We start from the raw sequence: 22,930 nt of genomic DNA on the forward strand, positions 1-22,930 counted from the left end.
ATCTACCTTTACGATCCACCTCTATTTATTTTAACCTTCCCACCCATTTCATAATAAAAACAACGATCACTCAAAAAACCGCTTTTTTTAAATTTTATTCGAGCAAAAAAAAGTTATCTCCAAAATTCCCCGTAGTGTGCAAAAAGTAGCGTTTGACAAAGAAAAGAAAATCTCGCTGTTTTTATTGAATTAAATGCGCACAACTATGAAATGTTTCGTTTTATAGATACAGCAAAATGTCCAACTTGGGGGTGGGGGTGGGATGGAAAAAGAAATAAATGCAGTCCCTAAATAAAACAAAAAAAGGAAAGAAAAAAAGCAAGCGCTGCCGGAAAAACACGTGGTCTTCACGTCATAAAATGTAAAAGTAAGCTATATAGTAAAAAAAAAGATTAACATTGTTTGCGATTAAGATTCCGTCGTAAATATCGAATCGAAATCCAAGTAGTGACGTCAGAGGCATAAAGGAATGAAGAACCTTTTTTCGACCAATGCGTGGAAAGGCATGATGTGTTCAGCTTAAAAAAATTGTAAAACAAAAACTATTGCTTATTTTTAAGAACTTTTTTCTTCTGAAAGGGCGAAATGTTTTTACTATTACCAACTTAAATTTTAGAAATGAAACTTTGATACTTCTCGCAGGATGATATTAGAAAAAAATAAAACCCGGAAAAAACTGCAAATTAAAGGTTTTTTTCAAAAATTCGTAAAAAATACAAAAATTGCTCTGTCTTCAAATTTTTTTCATTCAGCATATTTAAAATTAAACTTCCTACACTACAGTACAAAAAGTATTGGTGTGGTGCGATTGGTTCGGGGTCTGTGAGGTAAAAAGTACTAAAAAGTGCAAAAAAACACATAAAACATTAAATAACTTTTTTTCTAATTAAAATTTCAAAAATCAAAGCCCGAGGTGCATATCTTCGGCAAAACCAGCACCTGTACACCAAATTTCATCTTTCTAGGCCTTGCCGTTTTCTCGGGAAGCGCGCCACACACACACACACACAAACATAGTATAGATTTCACTTTAGAGCAAGAACCCTTGTTATATAAATGTATATGTGTGTGTGTGATTATCTACAAGATGTCTCGTTTTTGTTTGTAGATTTACCTTGAAGGCAAAAGATGAATTACCGGAGAACTATACTCACGAAATGCCTGAGAAATTTTCTACTTATGGTGAGTTTGTGAAATGATTTTGTGTGGTGTATATAAATATCTTTTGAAGAACATTTGAGCCTTGAACTTAAATTGAAAAGACAGCTTTATATTCATTATTTTTAACAAAGTTTTTTCCCCTGTAAAACGTGTATCTTGTGGGGTAAGGGGGGGGGGGCTGTATTTAAAAAATTTTGACAAATCAGTAAGCAGAACTCTGTTTTAATGGGATTGCCTGTGATCTGTTCTGCAAAATGATTTTCTCCAATTTAAATTGTAAATTTTTCATAAAACTTTACAAACTGCTTTTCTTTTCTTCCACTGTTCATTCCTGTTTGAGAAACTTTAAAGCCATTAGTCTTTAATCAAGACTTTTTGCAAATCTAATCTTTAAAAAGATCCATGATCTATGGTATCTTTGCAAGGGAAATAAGTTTCCTCATTTGAGTAACTTCAGGGGTGAAAGGTTACAGTCAGTTGACGGATTTCTGTCTTGTTTAAAAAGTTTGAAACAGAGTGAGATGGAAGGTTTGTGGGTAACAAATATTTTGTCTGAGTTAAATATGGATAAAATCCTGCCAAATGAATATTTGTTATTTGATTTGTATGATTACAAAAAATAACTACTATTCATTACCTACTGATCTTCTTTACTAATATTAAAGCTGGAAGTCTCTCTGTCCGGATCTCTGTCTGTCAGGATCTCTGTGACGTGCATAGCGCCTTGACTGTTAGGCCGATTTTCATGAAATTTGGCACAAAGTTAGTTTGTAGCACGGGAGTGTGTACCTGGAAGCGATTTTTTGAAAATTCGATGTGGTTCTTTTTCTATTCCAATTTTACGAACAAAATTATCAGAAGATGGATGAGTAAATTACGAAATTATCATAACATGGAATTATAACATGGGCACAAGCCAATTGGCGAGATACGAAATTATCATAACGTGGAACCGTAACATGGGTACAAGCCAATTGGCGAGAAAATTCACCATACATTATTTGTAAATATACAAGCGAACCAAAAGACCTTTTAATCTTTCTATTATGGGCAAAGCCATGCGGGTGCCACTAGTTACTAATAATAAAGCTGAAAGTCTTTCTGTCTTGATGTCTGTGATGCGCACAGCGCCTAGACTGTTCGATTGATTTTCATGAAATTTGGAATAAAGTTATTTTGTAACATGGGGGGTGTGCACCTCGAAGCGATTTTTCTAAAATTTTATTTTGTTCTTTTTCTATTCCAATTTTAAGAAAATTTTAACGAGCAAATTATCACAACATGAAAGAGTAAATTACAAAATTATCATAACGTGGAACCATAACATTGGGGAGCAAATGAACATAGAAAATTAGCGAGAATATCGTCATCCAATTATTTGTAAATATACAGGTGAACCAAATGACCTTTTATTTATCAATTATGGGCAAAACCATGCAAGTACCACTAGTAGAAAATAAGTTGTTCTTGATTAAAGTGAGACAATTAGTTATAATTTTAGAGCTAGCAATCATCATAGTTTTTCAATGTGTTTATTTATATTTTATACTTTGGAGCACTTTTTGTGGAAAACATGTGTTTAATTTTTAATTCAATTCTTTTATTTACTTGAAAATTAAATTTGTGACATGCCCCTTTTTATTTTGAAAATGTTTTTGCAATTTTTATCTTTGGATAACTTAAAGCAGATTTCTGTGCATCTAAAGCTGCACAAGCTTCTGTGTTCTAAAGCATTAATTCTGCATTTGAAAAATTTTTCATAGGAAGCAATTTCAAATTTGTCATGAGACAACATACTTTTAACTGTTTTTTTTTCTTCTTACTGTTGGTTTGGAACTATTTTATTTCATTTAAAAACTTAATAACAGATTCATCCGATTTTTCTTAATATCAGGTATAAAATTTAATTTCTAATTCTGATTGCTAAATCTCAGTTTAGATTTTAAGAAATGAGAAGAACAGTGGATTTTAGTTCTGTTAGGCATCCTATATCAATTCTCTAATTCCTGCAATAAATGTTTAGAAGGCTTGAGCTGGCTACAAGTTTATGACGTAGCGGACTACGGATCATGGCACTACTATTGTAAATACTCTGCACTGCTTTTGTTAAATGCAGAAAAAACTTAAAATACATGTATTGCAGTTTTTATGTCATAGATACAAAAACAATTTTCATGTAATAGGTTGGCATTACTTTCATTTCAGATGATTCCAAATCTCTTACTACGGCAGAATCCTTTTCAGAAGACAGCTTATCTGTTAAAAGTCATAAAAGTTCTAACCACATGGGCATTCAAAAGTCCCTGAAATGTAGAGAGTTCACTAGAAGTGAGTTTAATAATTCTGTTCTTGAACTTTTTGTGAAATTTGTTTTGTTTTGATGCATTGTTCCCAAGTATCATGATAATGTATTGAATTTGTATGCAGGAGTGGCAGGATCTGTCCTAACGCTCAAAGTAAGTTCAGGGGAAACATTTGCGCTATGGGGGAAATTTAAGTAAAAAAAAGAATGTTTTATTGATTTTTTTTTGTTAAATTTTGCTGTCATGCAGGCAGAATTTTTAAGAAACTGATAACTTATTTTTTATAAAAAATTTGATTTTTGATTTGTTTTAAAAATGTGCCAAAAAACTTTTGTTACCAAAGATTGTGACTGCTCCTCTTTGTATATCTTGAGGAGAGTCGTGTAGGTTCCCCCAATCAGGTAGGAGAGAAAATTCTCAGACGTATGGGTTCATTAATCGCAATGTTACTATTTGTATTTGATTTTTTAACTTAGTACTCTAAGAAATCTCCAATAGGCTTTTTCGCAAATATATTCAAAAATAACTCAAATGCTTTGTTTCTGCTTGGCAGCATAGTGGGAAAAAAAAATAAATAAAAGCATGAATTATTTGTATTCTATAGGTTATTTTTTCCTGTATTCTCATTTTATAAACTAATACAATTTTTATATGGTAAGTTTATTTTTTAATTTTTGTAGATGTTCCTGAGGAAGTTGTTGCCTCTCATATTATAAGTCCATCTAGTTTTTGGGTGCAAAAATTGAGTGACAGGAGAAAACTACATGAATTGTCTGAAGCCATGAACAGATGGTGTAAATATGAGGGCAAGAAGCACCATGTAGATAGTGTAGAGAAAGGTAAGTCCCCCTATACAGAGGCGCCGACTTGCAAAAATTATTGAGGGGGCTAGACATCACCGGAGGTTTAGGTGGTTATGCAATCCCACGGAGGTTCCCCCCCCCCCCCCAAATAAAGGTCAGATTTTTGTACCTTGAAAATGCCAATTTAAATATTTGCTGGTGTTTAATTTAAACAAACAAATGTGACATGGCGTTTTTACCGTAAAACAATCTAAAAAATGGTACACAGATTTTCTAGTTCAACTAGATCATGTCACTTGTCTTAGAAAGAGAAAGTTTTTTGTTCTTTTCTACGGGGAGCCGTGCAGTGCCGTAGCGAGGCATTGAAAAAGGTAGGGCACTTGACTTGCATGGAAGGGCACTCCTAGAGATGCCGACTTTAAAAAAAATATTGTGGCGGGGGGGGGGGGGGGTCTTGCCGCGGGAAATTTTCTAAATTTGAGATCAAAAATAGTGAGCTTCAAAGTTTTTTTTTAAGCATTTTAAAGTCATTTAATCAACGTTAGAACCCCGAAAACTCGACAAGCCTGACACATATTTTTTGGCTTTGAAAAAAGGAAATAATAAATACAAACACGCACAGTATTTTTGTAAAAAGGTAATTTAATTAACGCATGTTTTTTAAGACCAGTTGTTTTTTCATAAGTGATATCGGCTGACATATTCAAGTGTAAACGCAGTTTCACAATGTCTAGGTCATTTTTGAAAAACTCACTTGATTTTTCAAAATTTATTTCACTTTTGTTTAATAAAAGCAAGCACTCTTGTTCAACTGCAATGACCAATGTGAGTCCAGTTGATGTAAACCGCCCAGTAATGCAAGATTGTACCATTTCACAAACCTCAATGTATTGTCTTGTAGTACTTAGTGATTTTGAAAGTTTGCAGTGAGCTGGCTTTGTTGTTTTCATACTTCTTTGGTATACGTCGATTCCGAGGAAGCGAAAGGATCATCATTTTGTGAAGGTTTTGCTTTTAAAAACAATTCCCAAAAGCATTCAAAACTATCACGCCTCCCATTTAATATACAAATCAAACCCTCATATATTTTTTCCAGATCAGCAACACTTAGAAGGGCGCGCCGCAGCGCTGCCCACTAGCAACAGACTTGACCCGTAAGTTAGAGCACTGGGACAAATTCTTAGTGTGCTTGCAGCACCGTAACATCATCATTGTTCACACCACTCGTTTTCAGTTAACCTGCTTACTACCATAATAATTATTTGTTTTAACTCATTACTGAATGCATTTTACAAGGTAAACTATCTTCAAACAAGGAAAATAAAAGATAAATTTATGAGTTTAGAAAGCATAAAATGACTAATAATTTTCTTAATTTATTGGAGGGGCTGTGCCCCCTCAAAAATATTTTTGAGGGGGCTTGGGCCCCCTCAGGCCCCATGGAGTCGGCGCCACTGCCCCTATATCCATGCTATCCATAAAAACTAATGATCCACAAACCACTCCAACAAATTATAACATGTCTTAACAAAATAGAAGCAGTCTGAAGACATATTTCTTTTCAAAATAAAATTTAGATGCATGATTTAAAAAATATATAAAACTATTTGAAGCGTAACAAAAATTAATAAATAAAATAAAATGAGACGGTCAAGCAATAGTTTCACTTTAAAAAAAAAGCCTAACATCGACTTACATAATACTTTTGAATTTGATTTTAGCCAAGTGTGATTGAAATTAGACAAAGTGGCGAATATCAACCAAGCCTGGCAACCCTAAACAAGTTAAAAATTTTATAGCAACAAGTCATTTTTATGGTTGCAAGTCGTCTGCTGTATGTGTCAATTCAGTTTTTTTCAAGACTTAACTTGATTAGAGTTTATATTAAAAAACTTTTTTTTTGTAAAAAGTCGCATTTTTTTTTTTACAGAAAAAACCCTGATGTAGATGAACTTACAATGCAAAACTACAATTAAATCCAAAATTTCATCCAAATCGTGAGCCGTTTCTGAGATACAATACTTGCAATAGCTGTTTCAGAGTTACAATAGAGCCTATTCATCAGTTTAAACATAACACTTTTTCGAGTTTCTAATTCCCAGGCAAACTAATGGAGGGAGGGGGGTTAACGCTAACTACTGCCATCTGAACCGATACATTGTTGGATTGTTGACAAATCTCACCTCCCAAAACTTACAATATGGCCCTTGAGTTAAAAAAAAGTTTAGAGATTTTTTTTTCAAAGGTACGAAAAAATACAGAGTGGATTCACCTTTATGGTTTGGGATAAAGTCATTACTGGATGTAAGCAAGTTGAACCTTGTCGGAAGTATAATATTCAGTCACATAGGGGAGTCCGGGGATTTTCTCCCCCGGAAATTTTTTGAAAATGTTGTTATAAAAACAGTTTTAGACATTAATTGGGATGGTTTGGTGGCTTCGATTGGAACAATTCGAAGGTCCCTCCCAGATATTTTTTTCGAAATTGAAATATCAAAAAAGTAACTGTAGATACTCTTCTGTTATGTAAGGGAGAGGGGCGGGTCCGGGGACTCTCCCCCGAAACGTTTTCAAAATAGTAGTTCTAAAAACACAGTTTTAAACTATCTGTGGTAATGTTAGGTAGAGAAGAGATTCGAGAGGTGTCCCTCGGAAAATTTTCGAGATTGAAGTCTTAAAATTGCGATATCAGGCTATTTATGGTTAGGGGGCAGTCATTTTTCGGAAATTGAAACTCTAAAATCGCACTTGTAGCCGACATTCGTGACCTTAGGGAAAGGAGTTTTCAGAAGCACTGTTAAACACACATCACTTGACATAACTTTTATTTTCGAGATAAATCTTGCAAAGCCGGCGACGCAGCCAGTTTATAATAAATTAAAAAGAAATCAAATTGTCTGATCCTGATTTGCAATGGACACGAACCCCATCCCGTCTTTGATGATCTCTTTATTGAAAAAGAGACACGGCTAATAAATTTTGGAATGTCAAAACTATTATTTATACATGTTTTTCTTGTTGAATAAGTTTAAATATTTCTTTTCCTTCCAAAAATCAAAAATTTCATGTTCTAATAAATTCAAACAGAGAAAATGATGTACTGTAACGGATTCGGTGCGACTTCCACTTTCTTGAAATGAAGACACAGTTCTTGATAAAAACACAGGAAATTTATTTACACTATGTACAGGAAAGATCTTCAACCACTGCTAAATTATTCATCAGCAATTAAGCAATTATCACACAACATCGTAAACTCAACGTTTACACACGTATTTACTTCCAAATACGAAAACAACACAGCGAAATGCCTCGCTATAAACAGAGCAAAATGCCCTCAGCTCGAAATATCAATCCAAACTGACTGTTTATCCATCGCTAACGGCTTAAATACACCGAAAAGAATTTTCTCAAATATTCCACACGCTTCTCGAAATGCGTTGACCGTTATCAAATTTTATCAATGAACAAAAAGGGAATAGGGGTCGTATATTTTAGCCATATGAAAAAGGGGTTGTATATTCATTACGGGAAACTATTTACAGGTTACATTCCTACAATAATTACTATTTACAGAATTTGTAACATTGCCCCCTTCCCAAGGACTGCACGTCCCGGGCAGTACAATCCCCAGAAAGGGTGCCAAACTTCTATCACAAGTTCACAATTACACACATTAAATTATAACTAACAGATACAGAAAACACAATAATAACAAGAAATATTACTAAACATTAAAAGCAAAAATTATCTACAACTTTTATGTTATCAACCATGGTTGTTTACGTAATACTCATGAACTATGGCCATAGTATGGGGCTAACCGATCATAATGTACAACCCTAGGTTTTGCATTAGGTGATTTTTGGATCCTCACTACGACGTCATTTAGTCGGTTAACGACTTTGTAGGGTCCATCCCAATGCGACTGCAATTTGGGTGACAGACCTTTCCGTCGGATGGGATTCCATAACCAAACCTTGTCGCCTTCGTTGAATTCATGTCCAGTAGACCTTGTGTCGTATCGGGTCTTCATCTTCTCCGCCGCGATGTTGATTCGCTCTCGTGCGAAGTTATGAACGTCTTCCAACCGGGCCTGGAGATCCTGGATGTACTCCTCAGGCGATGAAGGCGCATCCGGAGGACGACCGAAGACGAGATCACAAGGTAGCCGAAGCTCTCGTCCGAAGAGCATCTGAGATGGGGCAAATCCGGTAGTCTCGTGGACAGCACTGCGGTAGGCCAGCAGGAACAAAGGTAGCTTCTTGTCCCAATCCTGTTGATTTCTGGATACCATAAGCGAGAGATTATTTAGGATTGTGCGGTTAAATCTCTCCACCATGCCGTCCGATTGTGGGTGTAGTGGTGTTGTCCTAGTTTTCTCAATTCCGAAAATTTGACATAGGCCCTTAAACACAGCAGAGATGAAATTCCTCCCTTGATCGGAATGAATCTGCAAAGGTGTTCCGTATCTCGAGATCCAATGTTGGACTAGAGTCTCTGCTACGGTAGTAGCCTCTTGATCTGGAATGGGATATGCTTCCGGCCATTTGGTGAAGTAGTCGATGGAAACAAGAATGTATTTGTTCCCATCAGTAGTTCTTGGTAGAGGACCCAGGATGTCGATCCCAATTCGTTCGAAAGGAGCTCCAACGTTGTACAGATGTAGCTTCCCTCTGCTTCTCTTCTTCGGTCCTTTACGAGCAGCACAGGCGTCACAAGAATGGCACCACTTCTCCACGTCATCCTTCGCCTTGCTCCAGAAGAAGCGCTCCCGAACTTTATTGAGAGTTTTCAAGACACCAAAATGTCCTCCAGTCGCACTACTATGTATTTCTTTCAGAACATCTGAAATCCTTGATCGGGGAAGTAGTAACTGCCACCTAGATGTTTTGCCGTTGTCAGATTCCCATTTTCGGTGTAGCACGCCGTTCCCTAAATGGAGCGAATTCCATAAAGCCCAGTATCTTTTTGTTGCAGGACTGTAGATGGAAACGTCCTGCCAGCTAGGTCGCCGACTGTCACTTTCCATGAATTCCAAAATTGGTTTTATGTCGGGGTCTTCAAGTTGATCTTTTCGAACTTGGTCGTCACTCCATGGATCAGGTTCTGATGATGTTGAAGTCACTGTCACCTGATGGGCAGTAGGGCTAGTCGTTCCATACTGTTTCTCGATTCGGGAACAATAGTGGCAGTTCTCAGGACAGGGTCTCCTTGATAAAGCGTCAGCATTACCGTGAGATAACCCTTTTCGATGCTTGATCTCCATGTCATATTCCTGGAGCCGCTGTATCCATCTGGCTATCTGGCCTTCTGGATTCTTGAAGTTCAAAAGCCAAGTTAACGAGGCATGATCTGTCCGAAGCAGAAATTTTCGGCCGTAGAGGTAAAGATGGAAGTGTTCTACAGCTTTCACTATGGCCAGTAACTCCTTTCTGGTGACGCAGTAATTTCGCTCCGACTTTGATAAGCATTTGCTCCAGTAAGCGATGACATGTTCATTTCCGTCAATTTCTTGGGATAAAACAGCTCCAATTCCCTCGTTGCTCGCATCAGTGTCCAGGATGAAGGATTTTTCAGGCTGAGGATAGGCGAGGATAGGCGTTGATGTTAAAGCCTCCTTCAGTCGTAGAAATGCATCTTCGCATTCTTTGGACCATTCAAACTTTTGCTTGCTCTCCGTCAGCTTATGCAAAGGTCGTGCAATGTTGGAAAAACCCTTCACAAACTTCCTGTAGTACGTGCAGAGCCCCAGGAAACTTCGCAACTGATGGATGTTTTCGGGACGACTCCAACTCCTGACCGCAGATACCTTCTCTGGATCGGTTTGCACACCCTCAGAAGAGATGATGTGACCAAGGTAGTTCACTTCCCGGCGGAACAAATTACATTTGGACGGGCTTAACTTCAGATTGGCTTCCTTAAGCTTTTGCAGCACCTTCCTAAGATTTGCCAGATGTTCTTCGAAGCTGCGTCCCACGATGATGATATCGTCTAAGTAGACCAGACAGGATTCGTAAGAGAGTCCTCTTAACACTGTCTCCATAAGACGCTCGAACGTAGCTGGTGCATTGCAGAGGCCGAAGGGCATCACTTTGAACTGCCATAAGCCTTGTCCAGTTGTAAACGCTGTCTTCTCTCGGTCATCAGGGTGTATCTCAACCTGCCAGTAGCCGCTCTTCAAGTCCAGGGTCGAAAACCACTTGTGTCCGGAAAGAGTGTCCAAGGTGTCGTCTATCCGTGGAAGAGGGTAACTGTCTTTCTTGGTGATTTCATTCAGTCGTCGGTAATCGACACAAAATCTGGTGGAGCCATCTTTCTTTCGGACCAAGACGATGGGAGAGGCCCAAGGACTGGATGAGGGTTCGATTACATCATTCTCCTTCATCTCTTTCAGGAGGGTTTCAACCTCTTCCATCTTAGCGAACGGTAGTCGTCTTGGATGCTGTTTAATAGGGGGGTGTTCTCCAGTGTAAATCCTATGCTGCGTTAAATTCGTACGGCCAACATCCTCCGATGTAGATGAAAACAGATGCTTGAAGTCGTCCACCAATTGTTCCGCAGCAGTTCTTTGATCCTTCGATAAGGGTGCACTCCCAATTAACTTCGATGTCAAGGACTCAGAAGACACAGTCTCGGGGGAATTGATTCTTCTAATGATGCAGTTTACTGGAGTACAAGTTGCTAACACTTCACCTTTCCGAATATTCCTTGGCCTTTCACTCACGTTGGCGACTCTTACAGGAATTACATCCTTGGAAAGGTCCACAAGCGTAGATGCTACCAGCACTCCTTTTAGGTTATTGCTTAGGTTAGGGTATTCAATGAGTCCAAATCGAAAACTATTGCTTTCTTCAAGGGAGCCAGGTATTAATGATTCTGACCTTGAGGGAATCGATAAATCTGTTTGAGCTATTATTTGATGAGCGGATTTTACATCACTTTCTGCAGGGAAAACGGCTATGTCTTCTCTCATCGAGTGCAGCTCATTAGTCTTGAAGTCGAGAGTGAAGTCATATTTCTTCAAAAAGTCCAATCCGAGAATGAAGGGGTCCGTGATGTTAGCGACGAATGCCGTATGATGGTAGGTGGCATTCCCAAACACTATTTCCAAGTCCACTTTACCGTCAATCTCGATCTTGTCACCTGTCACAGTCTGGAGACTTACGCGTGGCGATGTCCACAGCAGTTTCAATCCAAATTCACGAGCCACATCTGTCCTAATGATTGTCACATTGGCTCCAGTGTCAACAATCAGTCTGCAGGGGTTCCCATTTACATGTGCGTAAATGAAAAGTCCATCACTGCCACTACTAGAAGAGGAAATCTGCAGAGCTTTAGTGGTGGTGATTTCCTTCCCTCGCGTAGTTTGGCGAGCCGGACAACTCCTTCGCAGGTGTCCTTCACTACCGCATTTCCAGCACTTCTGCTCTTGTTTCTTTTGGGCTGTTATGCTGCTCAAATGTCTTGTCAAGTCACCAAGTTGTCTCTCAAGTTCAGCGAGGTGGGACGACCTGGAATCAGACTCATCAGCTTCCTGAGTCCGGATTAGATGGCGATCCACACGGGTTGCTTCTTGGGCGGCCTCGTATCTCATCGCATACACAACGGCAGAATTCAGGTCTTTGACATCCGCCATCTGTAGAGCTTTCTGGATTTCCGGATCTCGAACCCCGTCGATGTAGTAGTTGAGTGCCAGGTTGTCTCGAACATCCGCAGGGCAGTCGTAAAAAGCAAGATGAGACAGTCTCTCGATGTCCGCCGCAAGCTCTTGCAGGGTTTCCCCAGTTTTCTGGAAACGGGACTTCAACTGGAGTCGGCTGAAATCTTTCTGGCACTTCTCACCGAAACGAAGCTCCAACACAGATGTGAGGGCGGCGAAATCCAGGCGCTGGCTGTCCGGAAGGGTCTGGAGAATGTCCGCTGCGTCACCTCTCAGGGATGCTGCAAGATGACAGGCCTTGGTAGCAGAGTCCCATCCTTTCGCTTCCGCCACTATCATGAATTGAGTTTTGTAAACCTGCCACGAAGTTTTCCCATCAAATGTGGCAAGTTTAATGGACGGTGGAGCAACCGATGTGGGAGCGCCAAACTGTACAGAGCTGCTTTCCGCTGTCGCCAATCTCCTTTCCACGTCCTTAAAGATCTCTTCTTTTAGTAGATGAAATCTTCTATCTTCATCTTCAAATTTATTTTCTACAGCATTGAATCGGCTTTCAACGGTATTAAATTTTTCTTCAATAGCATCAACTCGATGCTCTATGTCATTAAATTTATTTTCCATCACAGTCTTTACCGAAATAAGGTCGTTTTTAATTTCTTCTTGGTTAGACGTTAAGTCCTTTTTCAGCACCGTTAAATCGCTTTTTAACTGGTCTTGATTAGCCGCCATATTTTCAGTCAGGTCGCTTTTCACAGCATTAATTGCTTCCAGAAGTTGTTTTAATTGGTCATCCATTGCGCGAGTAATCACCATAAAAACAAAGTCTATAAATTCAAACAGTCTTTATGAAAAAAAATGTCCAAAGTCTCACTTACTCCAAGAAAGTCCAGAAGAAGCCCCACGTTGGGCGCCAAATTGTAACGGATTCGGTGCGACTTCCACTTTCTTGAAATGAAGACACAGTTCTTGATAAAAACACAGGAAATTTATTTACACTATGTACAGGAAAGATCTTCAACCACTGCTAAATTATTCATCAGCAATTAAGCAATTATCACACAACATCGTAAACTCAACGTTTACACACGTATTTACTTCCAAATACGAAAACAACACAGCGAAATGCCTCGCTATAAACAGAGCAAAATGCCCTCAGCTCGAAATATCAATCCAAACTGACTGTTTATCCATCGCTAACGGCTTAAATACACCGAAAAGAATTTTCTCAAATATTCCACACGCTTCTCGAAATGCGTTGACCGTTATCAAATTTTATCAATGAACAAAAAGGGAATAGGGGTCGTATATTTTAGCCATATGAAAAAGGGGTTGTATATTCATTACGGGAAACTATTTACAGGTTACATTCCTACAATAATTACTATTTACAGAATTTGTAACAGTACTATAAATTCATATAAGAAAAATAGCAACAGTCTTGTATTTTGGATTTTTTAAAGTAAGGTTATTTGCACATCAGTTACTTTGCTTTAGGAAACTTTTTCCGAATTATTGTTATTTTAAAATTTCTTATTGTTTCCATTAATTTTGATTGGTTTAACTCGAACAAAAAGCTAATGTGATATTTTGGAACATATTAGATTTACAAAGAGTATTATAGAGCTATTTATGTACAGTAAACTCCTGATTATCTACGGAATAGGATGGCATGGTAACCGCGGATAAGGAAATTCATAGATAATCCACAAACTAGGAAAGACTGATGCTAGTGTATGTAAATAGTGCTCAAAAGGATCAATAATGCTAGCATTCATTTTAATTATAGCTAAAACAATAACTACATGTGAAAGTTAGAAAAGGATCATTTATTATTACTAACGTATTACACACATACGCAAGCAGATTAACTACAGCAGATCAAACAGGGGAAGGAAGAGGAATTTTTTCAAGACTGGTCTGGTCACTCATTTGCGCACGTAAGTAGTTTAGGTCTAAAAAACCAGTTGGTAGGTTTTAAAAATCAGTATGTAGGGAAGATGTAAAACAGTAAGTACTCTCAATCTAAAAATCTGGTTCCAACTAGTCAGGTTTTGGTCATCTTAAAAGGTCTGATGTCTTTGGAAGGGATGGGGAAGAAAGCAATAGGAGCATCTAAAAATTAAGTTTGCACTTGTTAAGTTAAAATGTGCATTTATCTACATTCAGTAAATTATCGAAGAATCTAATTTCAAACTTAATTTTTTTTTAAAGTTTGAAACGCTATGGATAAGCCGCCCGCAGATAATCAGGAGTTCACTGTAACATGCTTAATTATTGACAAATTTATGAATTGGTTATAAGGTCACTTTTGCAAAATCCCAAAGGTTAACTTAATATTGAGAGCTGACTAAATTTAGGTTTTAGAAATCGTTTTAATTCTGCATGAAAATTGAATTTATATCAGTATATTAAAGTAAAAAATTGTTTCTTTAGTTTTAGTTTTCTGATTTTTGTGATTAGAAAACTAAGATGTATATTTTATTTTGTGCTTTTGAGAACTATTCTTTCTTTGTGATTGTAGTGCATGAAAATTATTGTTTTAGGTGATTTATATATTGTGCAATACAGTGCTGACAAACGATGGTATCGTGGTCGAGTCAAAAAAGTATTTGAGCATGGTGAATCTTTTGATGCAAAAGCTCCTGACAAGGCAAAAAGCCCTGAACTTCTTACAAAGAATCGAGATCCTATGGTGGAAGTTATTTATATTGATTATGGAAATTCTGAAATAGTTCCTATGACAAAGTAAGAAAAATGAAATGAATTGATGTAGTTTCAAGTCTAGATTTATCTCGTTCAGACTGTAATTTATGTTTCCAATGTGTTGGCAGTTTTTTTTTTTTTCCGAATTTGCTTTTTTTATGCTGTTGATTTTTTTTTTTTTTTTTCACTTCACACAATTAGCCAATGGTATTCATTTTGTTATGATATCTACAAGTTTTGTACTATTTACATTATAAAAGCTGCTTAAGACTTTCATGGCCGGCGTCAATGTGGAGAGAGAACGTTCCCCGGCTTATTGGCTGTGGTCTAAAGAAAAAAAGAAGAAAAACCAAACGTTTTGTCCAGGACTGCGGCTGACATCATCGGTGGATGGGTTCGAAGAGACTAATGGCTGCTGCTCCAGTCGCTCTGGTATTCAAGACAAACCGCTGGTGAGTGTCAGTTCCTTATTGGATGGCGTTCCCCAACTGCCTGTGGATGCTGGCTCCTGATTGGATGGTGGTCTCTTCTGATTGGTGCACTGATGGAAAATGGGAGTGGCTTCAGATTCAAGACGTCAGTCTGTTTTAAGCCATCATGGCGAGCAGATCTAAAGGCAGGGTGCCATGTTTTTGGCAAATTGAAGTTCTCTTCTTTTCTATTGAAATTTAGCGGAATTTTGAAGATTTCAACAGCTTTGTGATGAAGGCAGGCAAAGTAATGAGATGTTTTGGCCAGGACTTCAGTGTCTTTAAATTTGATGTCATGGACTCCTTCTTGTTGGTTGTGTTCAGCTACTGCTGATTTCTCGTAATGTCTTAATTAGCAATGACATTCATGCTCCGAATGCGCTTGGTGGTTCCAACGTTGACTGATCCACAAGAGCAAAAGCAACTCCTTGGAAAAATGATTCCCAGTGCTGTAGCCATGGAACTGGCAGAAGTTATACGGTAAATTCATTTAAAAATGCAAAAGTATATGCTGAAACTTGTAAAGATTGGTAACCAGTAACGTAGATTTAAATACAGAAATCGAGAATTTGTCTCTGCAAATGCACCCTGCCTTTAGCTGTATCCATTAAAATATGTTTAAATGTCATAAGTTTTAAAATAAAAGTGCTCAGTATCCAATTACGTTTTTGTCACTTCTCTCAAATGCTATTTGTTCTAATATTGTTGTAGTATTTGTTATATGTAGTACTATTGCGTGATTTTATGTTCTTATCAGTTTTTTAATTTTTTAAAAATCATAAACACATTTTACCGAAGTTTTAATTCACAATTTTTAAGGCATAATTTCTCCCTTTTTATTGCATTTAAAAATGAAAGAAGAAAGCTATATGGAATTTTTCATAGCTTTGCCGTAATTCCAGAAATTTCCATGATTTTCCCCAGTTGTTCATCACTTTGAAGTATTCAGTGAGAAAATGATTGAGCATGTAAAAGTTAATTGGGAAAATATTAAATTTGATTTTTTAATGTGCTTCCTCAGTGTATAATATGCAGATTTCGGATCTTTGAATTTTATTCTGTGAATAAGGGTGGGAAACCTGAAGTTAACAGTGCTTACTCTAGAACGAAAAATTTGCAGGTCATGCCAAATCACTATTAATGATAATAAGAGTCAAGTTGAATGAATTGGTAAATAAAAGTTACTTTATTTTTTATAGTAAGAGAGTTTGTTTTCTTCACAATTGCATCTACGTATTAAGTCCTGGGTGAAAATGTATTATTTTTAGCATAAAATAGTTCATATACATGAGTAACAGGGTTTCCGCTATTGTTGCATTTTTCACAAAATGCAAAAATACAATTCAAATTGCAAAAATGGAACTAGGCATTTTGGCTTTTTTGCTCCAATATAATAAGAAAAAGAAGGGGAAAAAAGATGCACAATACCAGAAAGGAAGCAAACATGGCAATATCAGGGGTGCTCACCTGTGGAGGGAGCGGGGTCGTGGCACAGATTGCGTCATTGAAATTTTCAGGGGATGTTTTGAGGGGTATTTTTCTCATTGGGGGGGGGGGGGGGTCCGCAACATTGAGGGTGGTGCCCTTGCCCTCGGAGGGGGGGGGGACCCTGGCAATATTTAACTTAATCTTTTTTGTTAATCTTAACTAACATGCATAAACTGCTGTTTAGTTCAGCAATATTTCGTCTTAATATGCATGATTTGCCCCCAAAAAATAAATTATTAGGGGGTTAAAAAAAAATTCTCCCTTACTAAGAACAATTGTTTTTTTGTTTTTTTTTTTTTTTTCAAATTAAAAAAAAATAATATATTACCTATTGTACATTTATTTCTTTAAAGATATCAAAAGTTTGAATTTTAGCATTTTACTAAATAATTTGAAAACTCAGCTTAAACCCTGATGAATAACTTAAAAAAGCAAAAGAATATCCTCTGGTGAAAATATCGTAAAAAAAAAAATAAAATAAAATAGTGATAATAATAATAATTTCATAAAATTGATGCATAAAATGTAGAACCCATAGAATAAAATATTTTATTCTGTTCCTATGTGCTTCGGTTTTGCATTTTCAAAATTTATTTTAATTTTACCTTCATTAACAGGAAGTTCATTCAATGCTGCGTTATCTAAACATAGGATCAGTAAACAAGAGAGGTTCAGGTGCATCTTTATAACATTGTTTACAAATACAAATGTGAGTACCAACAACAGTCTCTGGACCCAGCTAGGCTGGTCCTAGTCAATTAATTAATCCTCAATGAATATCAGTGGCCCTCTTAAAGCTATCCACCCCCTTGCTCATTACTGCCTCTTCCGGTAAGCTGTTCCAAGTGCCCACGACCCTACTAATATAGTAGTTTTTCCTGATTTCCAAGTTAGCCTGAGATTTAAATAGCTTAAAACAAGAACCCTTGTCCTGCTTTCCGTGCAAAAATTTAATCCATTAACATCTTTCATTTTGATAAATTTAAATAACTGAATCATGACCACCCTGACTCTCCTTTGCTGCAGGCTATACATATTAAGCCTATTAAGTCTGGTATCATAATCTAAATCTGAAATTACCCTCACTAGTCTAGTTACCCTTCTTTGAACAATTTCTAATACAGAGATATATTTCTTCAGATAAGGCGACCAAAACTGAACAGCATACTCCAAATGAGGTCTTACTAAACTCCTTTATAAAGGCAGAAGAACCTTCTTAGATTTGTTTGAAATAGATCTATTGATAAACTCAAGCATTTTGTTGGTTTGTTTCTTGCAATGCTGCACTTTTCACTAAACTTGAAGTCCTGATTTATTAAGATACCCAGATCCATAACATTTTCTGCCTTACTAATGACTGAACCCTCTAAAGGATAACTCCTATGCTTATTTCCATGACCTAAGTGTAGCACTTGACATTTCCCTACATTAACTGCCATATCCCATTTATCGGCCCACTTAGTAATATGATCTAAATTCTCTTGAAGCTGTTTTACTTGTTCTTCATACTTGTTTGGTTCTGTTTTGGTTACACCATTTTTTTAGTTATTGTTTGGCAAGCGGAAGTTTGATTTTCAGTTTCAAAAACTGGGTCTGATTTTTTGAAAAATTCAAGTACTGCGTAAAATATTAATAAGAGCAAGCACCCAGTTTGAATATATTCAATACAGTATAATTATTTCAAATATAATTCCACATTATTTCAAATATGGTCTCATAAAATCATACTCAAAAAGAAAAAAAAGAACTTGAACGATTTGTTAATATTGTTAAGTTTCTGTTGTCTTTGTTGTTTTATTTTTTTATTTTTATGAACAAAATGTATTTTGCTTTTGTGTCATTTGTTTTTTTACTTTAGATTTCGGCACATCCAAGCTCGGTTTTTGAATCTTCCTGGCCTAGCAAAGGAATGCTCTCTCATCGGTATACAACCAGCCAATGGTGTAAGTTATGTTTATTTTGAAATAATTGTTTGTTCCCCCCCCCCCCCTGAGATGATTAACTGAATGTAGACAAATGCTCCCATGTAGACAAACCGCACCACTTAGCAAGTGCAAAATCTATTTTTATAGGGTTGGTTGGGGTAAGTGGGACTCCTTTTAAGAATAGTTCAATTTTGAAACCTTATACAAAAGTTTTGGAACAAAAAAAAATAAACTTATTGTCTTACTTTATCTTGGACATCTATATAAATAAAACAAAGAATGTATATGTAACATTAAATGTGATAAATTGGTGATTGTATGTAATTACCGGTGATTGTATACAATCACCAATAAACTCGGTAAATGTGACCAATTATTCAATATTTATTACATTTACCGGTTTATTTATACAATCCCAGACTCATTATGGGGAATGTAATAAATTTGAATAATTCTCTGGAGTAACGTGGGTTTAGTTCCAAAAAAAAAAAATAATATTTTCAACACTAAAAATTATTTTTACAATTAAAATAAGGTTTGATATTTATCAAAGCTTACAAAAATATTTCAATCAGAAAAAGTAACAAAATTGGTTTTGCTTTACTTGAATTAAATATCTTAAAACAAAGAAATTAGATAATAATGTAATAAATAATGTAATCAAAAGCGTTACTATGGGAGGGAAAGGATGGAGCGGTCCACTCTAGCTAATCCTGATAAATTTCTTCAAGTAAATCTTAAAATTGCTTATTTTATGGAATTTTAAAGAAAATTGATTACATTATTGTAGGAACAATTTTATAAAATGCATTCATAATTTTATTTGTTTCTTAATATAAATTTTACCAAGATACATAAACAAATACAGTAAAATCAACAGTAAAAATTTTGTTTTGAATTCAAGAGAATAAAACATTCTCTTGGGGGGCTGTTCGCGTTTTTCACCTAGAAATTTTTTTAGGAAAACAAAGGTTAAGGGAGTGCTTTTTGCTTGATCAATCAGAGGCAGGTTTTTTTTTATTTTATTGGAAAATCCTTTTTTAAAGTAAATTTTTGTTAATCTCATTGTAACTGACTAAATAGTTTCTTATATAACTAAGTCTTGCATGTGTATTATTTGAAGATAATTTTACCATGATAATCACAAAAAAATAGGGCAAAATCAACCAATTTAGTTTATTTCATGCCTTTTTTAAATCACTATGTGGATAGTTTTTTTCCCCCAAGCATAAATACTTTTATACTATTCAATTATACGCTAAGATTTTTCGTTTAAAATTTAAGGGACTCATTTTTTCCACCAAAGGACCCAAATCTATTTCATTAATGTGTCCCTGGGACCCAGGTTACGAATAGTTGAGCGCAAACACTGAATAAGAATAATATTTATTTTATTAATTAGAGTTTTCTATTCGGTAGTACCAAAGACGTGTCATTAAACTTTGTGTTGTAAAGTACAGAATTCTCTGTAAAAATTGGGAGGAACAAGATTATATGCTTTGCCCCGTGATGAGATTTCAATCCTTTTGTATTTTTAAAACATTTCAAGTATTTTTAAAATTTGAAGCTATCAAATTAACTTATTTTTCTTGTTATTTTTATTATTCATTTCTATTTTTTCTCAAATTCAACCTCTCCAAAAAAGGCATTTGACTATATGTAGGAGGTGAAAGAACTTTCTTTATCAAATTTGCAAAGTTAGGAAATGTTTTGCATTGTTAAGAGAACTCACCATCTTATCTATTAGAGGTTTATCCGAATTTTGAAATTAATTTGTTGTATTTTCTTCTTCATTTGTAATCTGGAATGAGAAGTTTTTTATTTCTGAAAAAACATTTTATATGGTTTGTAAAATCACATGAAGCTTTGAGTTTTAATTAATATTGATTAATTTTAATGCTAAATGTTTTGTGTTTACTGAAAACTTTTGTCAAAGATATTATACAGCCTCAATTTTGGCTCAATATTCAGTATTTGGTTGCATGCATTATATTTTTGTCATTAGAAATTTTTAATAGAAATTCTTGAAATGTTAAGCTGGTCACATAAACAGTCGATTGAAGGGTTTGTTTCTTGTTTGCCAGTCTCTTGTGAGCAGGTTAATGTGGGTCACCCTAGCTTGCTTGCAAGCTTACATGTATAGATTGGTTTCACTATGTTATACTTTTGTACTACTGTCGGCCCTGCTTAACCGAATATCGTCTGTTTCAAGAAATATTATTCAATAAAGCGGGCTATTTGATCATACGGGGACTTTTCTAAATTGGTAACATTTGTATTAAAACGTAATACTAATAATAAACCGATAGCTATATAAAGCAAAAACGTTTTAGCAATAACATAAAATATAAAGGAAATATTTTATGTTATTGCTAAAAAGTTTTTGAAATAAGCTAAATAAACAACAAACTAGTTTAATAATTAGTTTATATATTACAAGTATGCATGCAAATTAAAAAAAAAGACCTACAAATTGAGTTATGAAACCTTTGTTTTGGCACTTTTATTCAGTACTTTTGTTTTTTTAAAACATTCCATAAAAGAGGGGATTGCTTGCTCAAGGTCTATTTAGAACACTTTTCTGATTTCCTTCGGTTAATATTTATCAATTTCTTATTGTCTAAAATGTGTATATTTATTTGTGTTAGGTATTTAATTTAATTATGGACTGCACTTTTTTTTTTTGGTACTGACAAAGTCAATTGAAATTTAAAAAAACAGTGAAAACGTTTTGATGGAATAATGAATGTTGTTTTTCTCGCCTTCAACAACGATAATTGATCTTTCTTATTTTATTTCTAGTTATTCAAAAATTTTCTCCACAAAAAATTTGCTAAAGCAGATTAATATTATTTGATTATCCGGGGAAATTATTCGATTAAGCAAGGATCCTTAACATTGTGTCTATGGGGAAATATTCGGTTCCAGGAGGTTTTATTCATATAAGCGGAATATTCGTATATCTGTTTCCCGATTAAGTGGGGCTGACAGTATTTTATGTGGACCATGTAGTTACAAGCAGTTGATTTTGCATGAAAAATATAGTTAAACTCCGTTCCTTCTAAAAATTCTTTTCACATCAGTATAGGCAGTCCTTTTTATACATATGTGTCTTAAGGGTTTTTTTTTTTTTTTTCTACTTACAGGTTGATTGGAGTCCAGTTGCTTTGAGCACTTTTACAAAATTTGTAGAAAAGAAAAACCTTCTTATGCAGGTATAGATATTCATCTTATATTTGAAAATTTTTAGCTTTTACTAAATTTAATTACTTTATGCTATTTTGTTCTTATTTTATTTCAGACTTATGAAGAACGCAATAATATTTTGTTTGTTGACTTGTCGCAAAAACCCGATAGCAGTATAGCCTGTGATACCCCTGTCTCTGTGAGAGATGCATTGGTATTTCTTGAACATGCAGTGTTCCCCGCTGGAGTTACATCACCAGGTAGGTCAGCAAACCTTTTGTTTATAACTGTGTCAATTGCTCTTTTGCTTTCTCCTTATCTTAACTCTAAGTTTGTCATTTCTTGCTAAATCTTTACTGATGTGCTTGTGCCTATATATATATTAGGCTGTATTACTCTTTACTGATTGTTAAATGTTGAAGTTTGAATTATCATTATATTCATTATTTTAGTAAATGTGATTTTCAAACTATGTAAGTTCTTTTGAAATTAAACTTTTAAAATTAAATCATAAAATTAATAAATTTTCATGAGTTGCAACTGTTAAAACTTACAATTTGACAAAATCGTGATTGCATTCAAATAAAATACATTAATCAAAGATATATCCTGTAATTTCTCAAACCCTTTCCAGTCATGTTGTTATATTGTTAAACCTTTCCAAGCCTTTTTTTCATATTTTACATGTTAAATTACAAAGTTCGTAATTGCTTTTAAAGTACAAATGCAATGGAGGCATAGAATTTTATGATTACAGAAAAGTAACCTAATTAAAATTTTCGGTCGTGAGAAAAGTGTTCATGACTCAGTCTTTTACTAAAACTTAGACTTGCCAGATTTCTAAAATGTTCAACCAAGACACAGGAATGCCCCCCCCCCTCCCCATTGTCGCTAGTATTCAAAAGGGTACACACATGCAGCTGATTTTTGGAGTGTTTTATAGGGCATATTTATTCTCAATGCTTTGAATAAATGGTTACTAATTATGAACCTAAAACAGGGGTAGTAAAAAATCACATAATCAGACAAAATTTGAACATTTCACTTCTTAGATGTAAGTATTTAAAAATTTATTTTAGTTAGAAAAAACACTTTGAATGAGAAATAAAAGATTGAGCTATACTTTTCATTTTATAGGACTTTTTTGGTTTTAATTTTGATGTAAAAATCCTCACAAACGAATTTGGAATTAATTTTACAAGTCAATGTTACAAATGATAAAGTAAAT

At 35.4% G+C, this 22,930-nt stretch overlaps 1 protein-coding gene across 1 annotated transcript in view; it reads left to right on the plus strand.

The window, feature by feature from the left end:
• LOC129227865 (RING finger protein 17-like) overlaps positions 1-22,930 on the plus strand; it is a 100,978-nt gene that overhangs the window by 25,536 nt on the left and 52,512 nt on the right. Inside the window, exons 11-17 of the mRNA XM_054862486.1 lie at positions 1,109-1,182; positions 3,367-3,489; positions 4,145-4,303; positions 14,474-14,675; positions 18,450-18,534; positions 21,663-21,731; positions 21,818-21,962. Of these exons, the coding sequence (XP_054718461.1) occupies positions 1,109-1,182; positions 3,367-3,489; positions 4,145-4,303; positions 14,474-14,675; positions 18,450-18,534; positions 21,663-21,731; positions 21,818-21,962 (857 nt within the window). The remainder of the gene's footprint in view (positions 1-1,108; positions 1,183-3,366; positions 3,490-4,144; positions 4,304-14,473; positions 14,676-18,449; positions 18,535-21,662; positions 21,732-21,817; positions 21,963-22,930) is intronic.

Source organism: Uloborus diversus, chromosome 1 (genome assembly GCF_026930045.1).
Source record: "Uloborus diversus isolate 005 chromosome 1, Udiv.v.3.1, whole genome shotgun sequence".
In the NCBI taxonomy this organism is placed as follows: Eukaryota; Metazoa; Arthropoda; class Arachnida; order Araneae; family Uloboridae; genus Uloborus; species Uloborus diversus.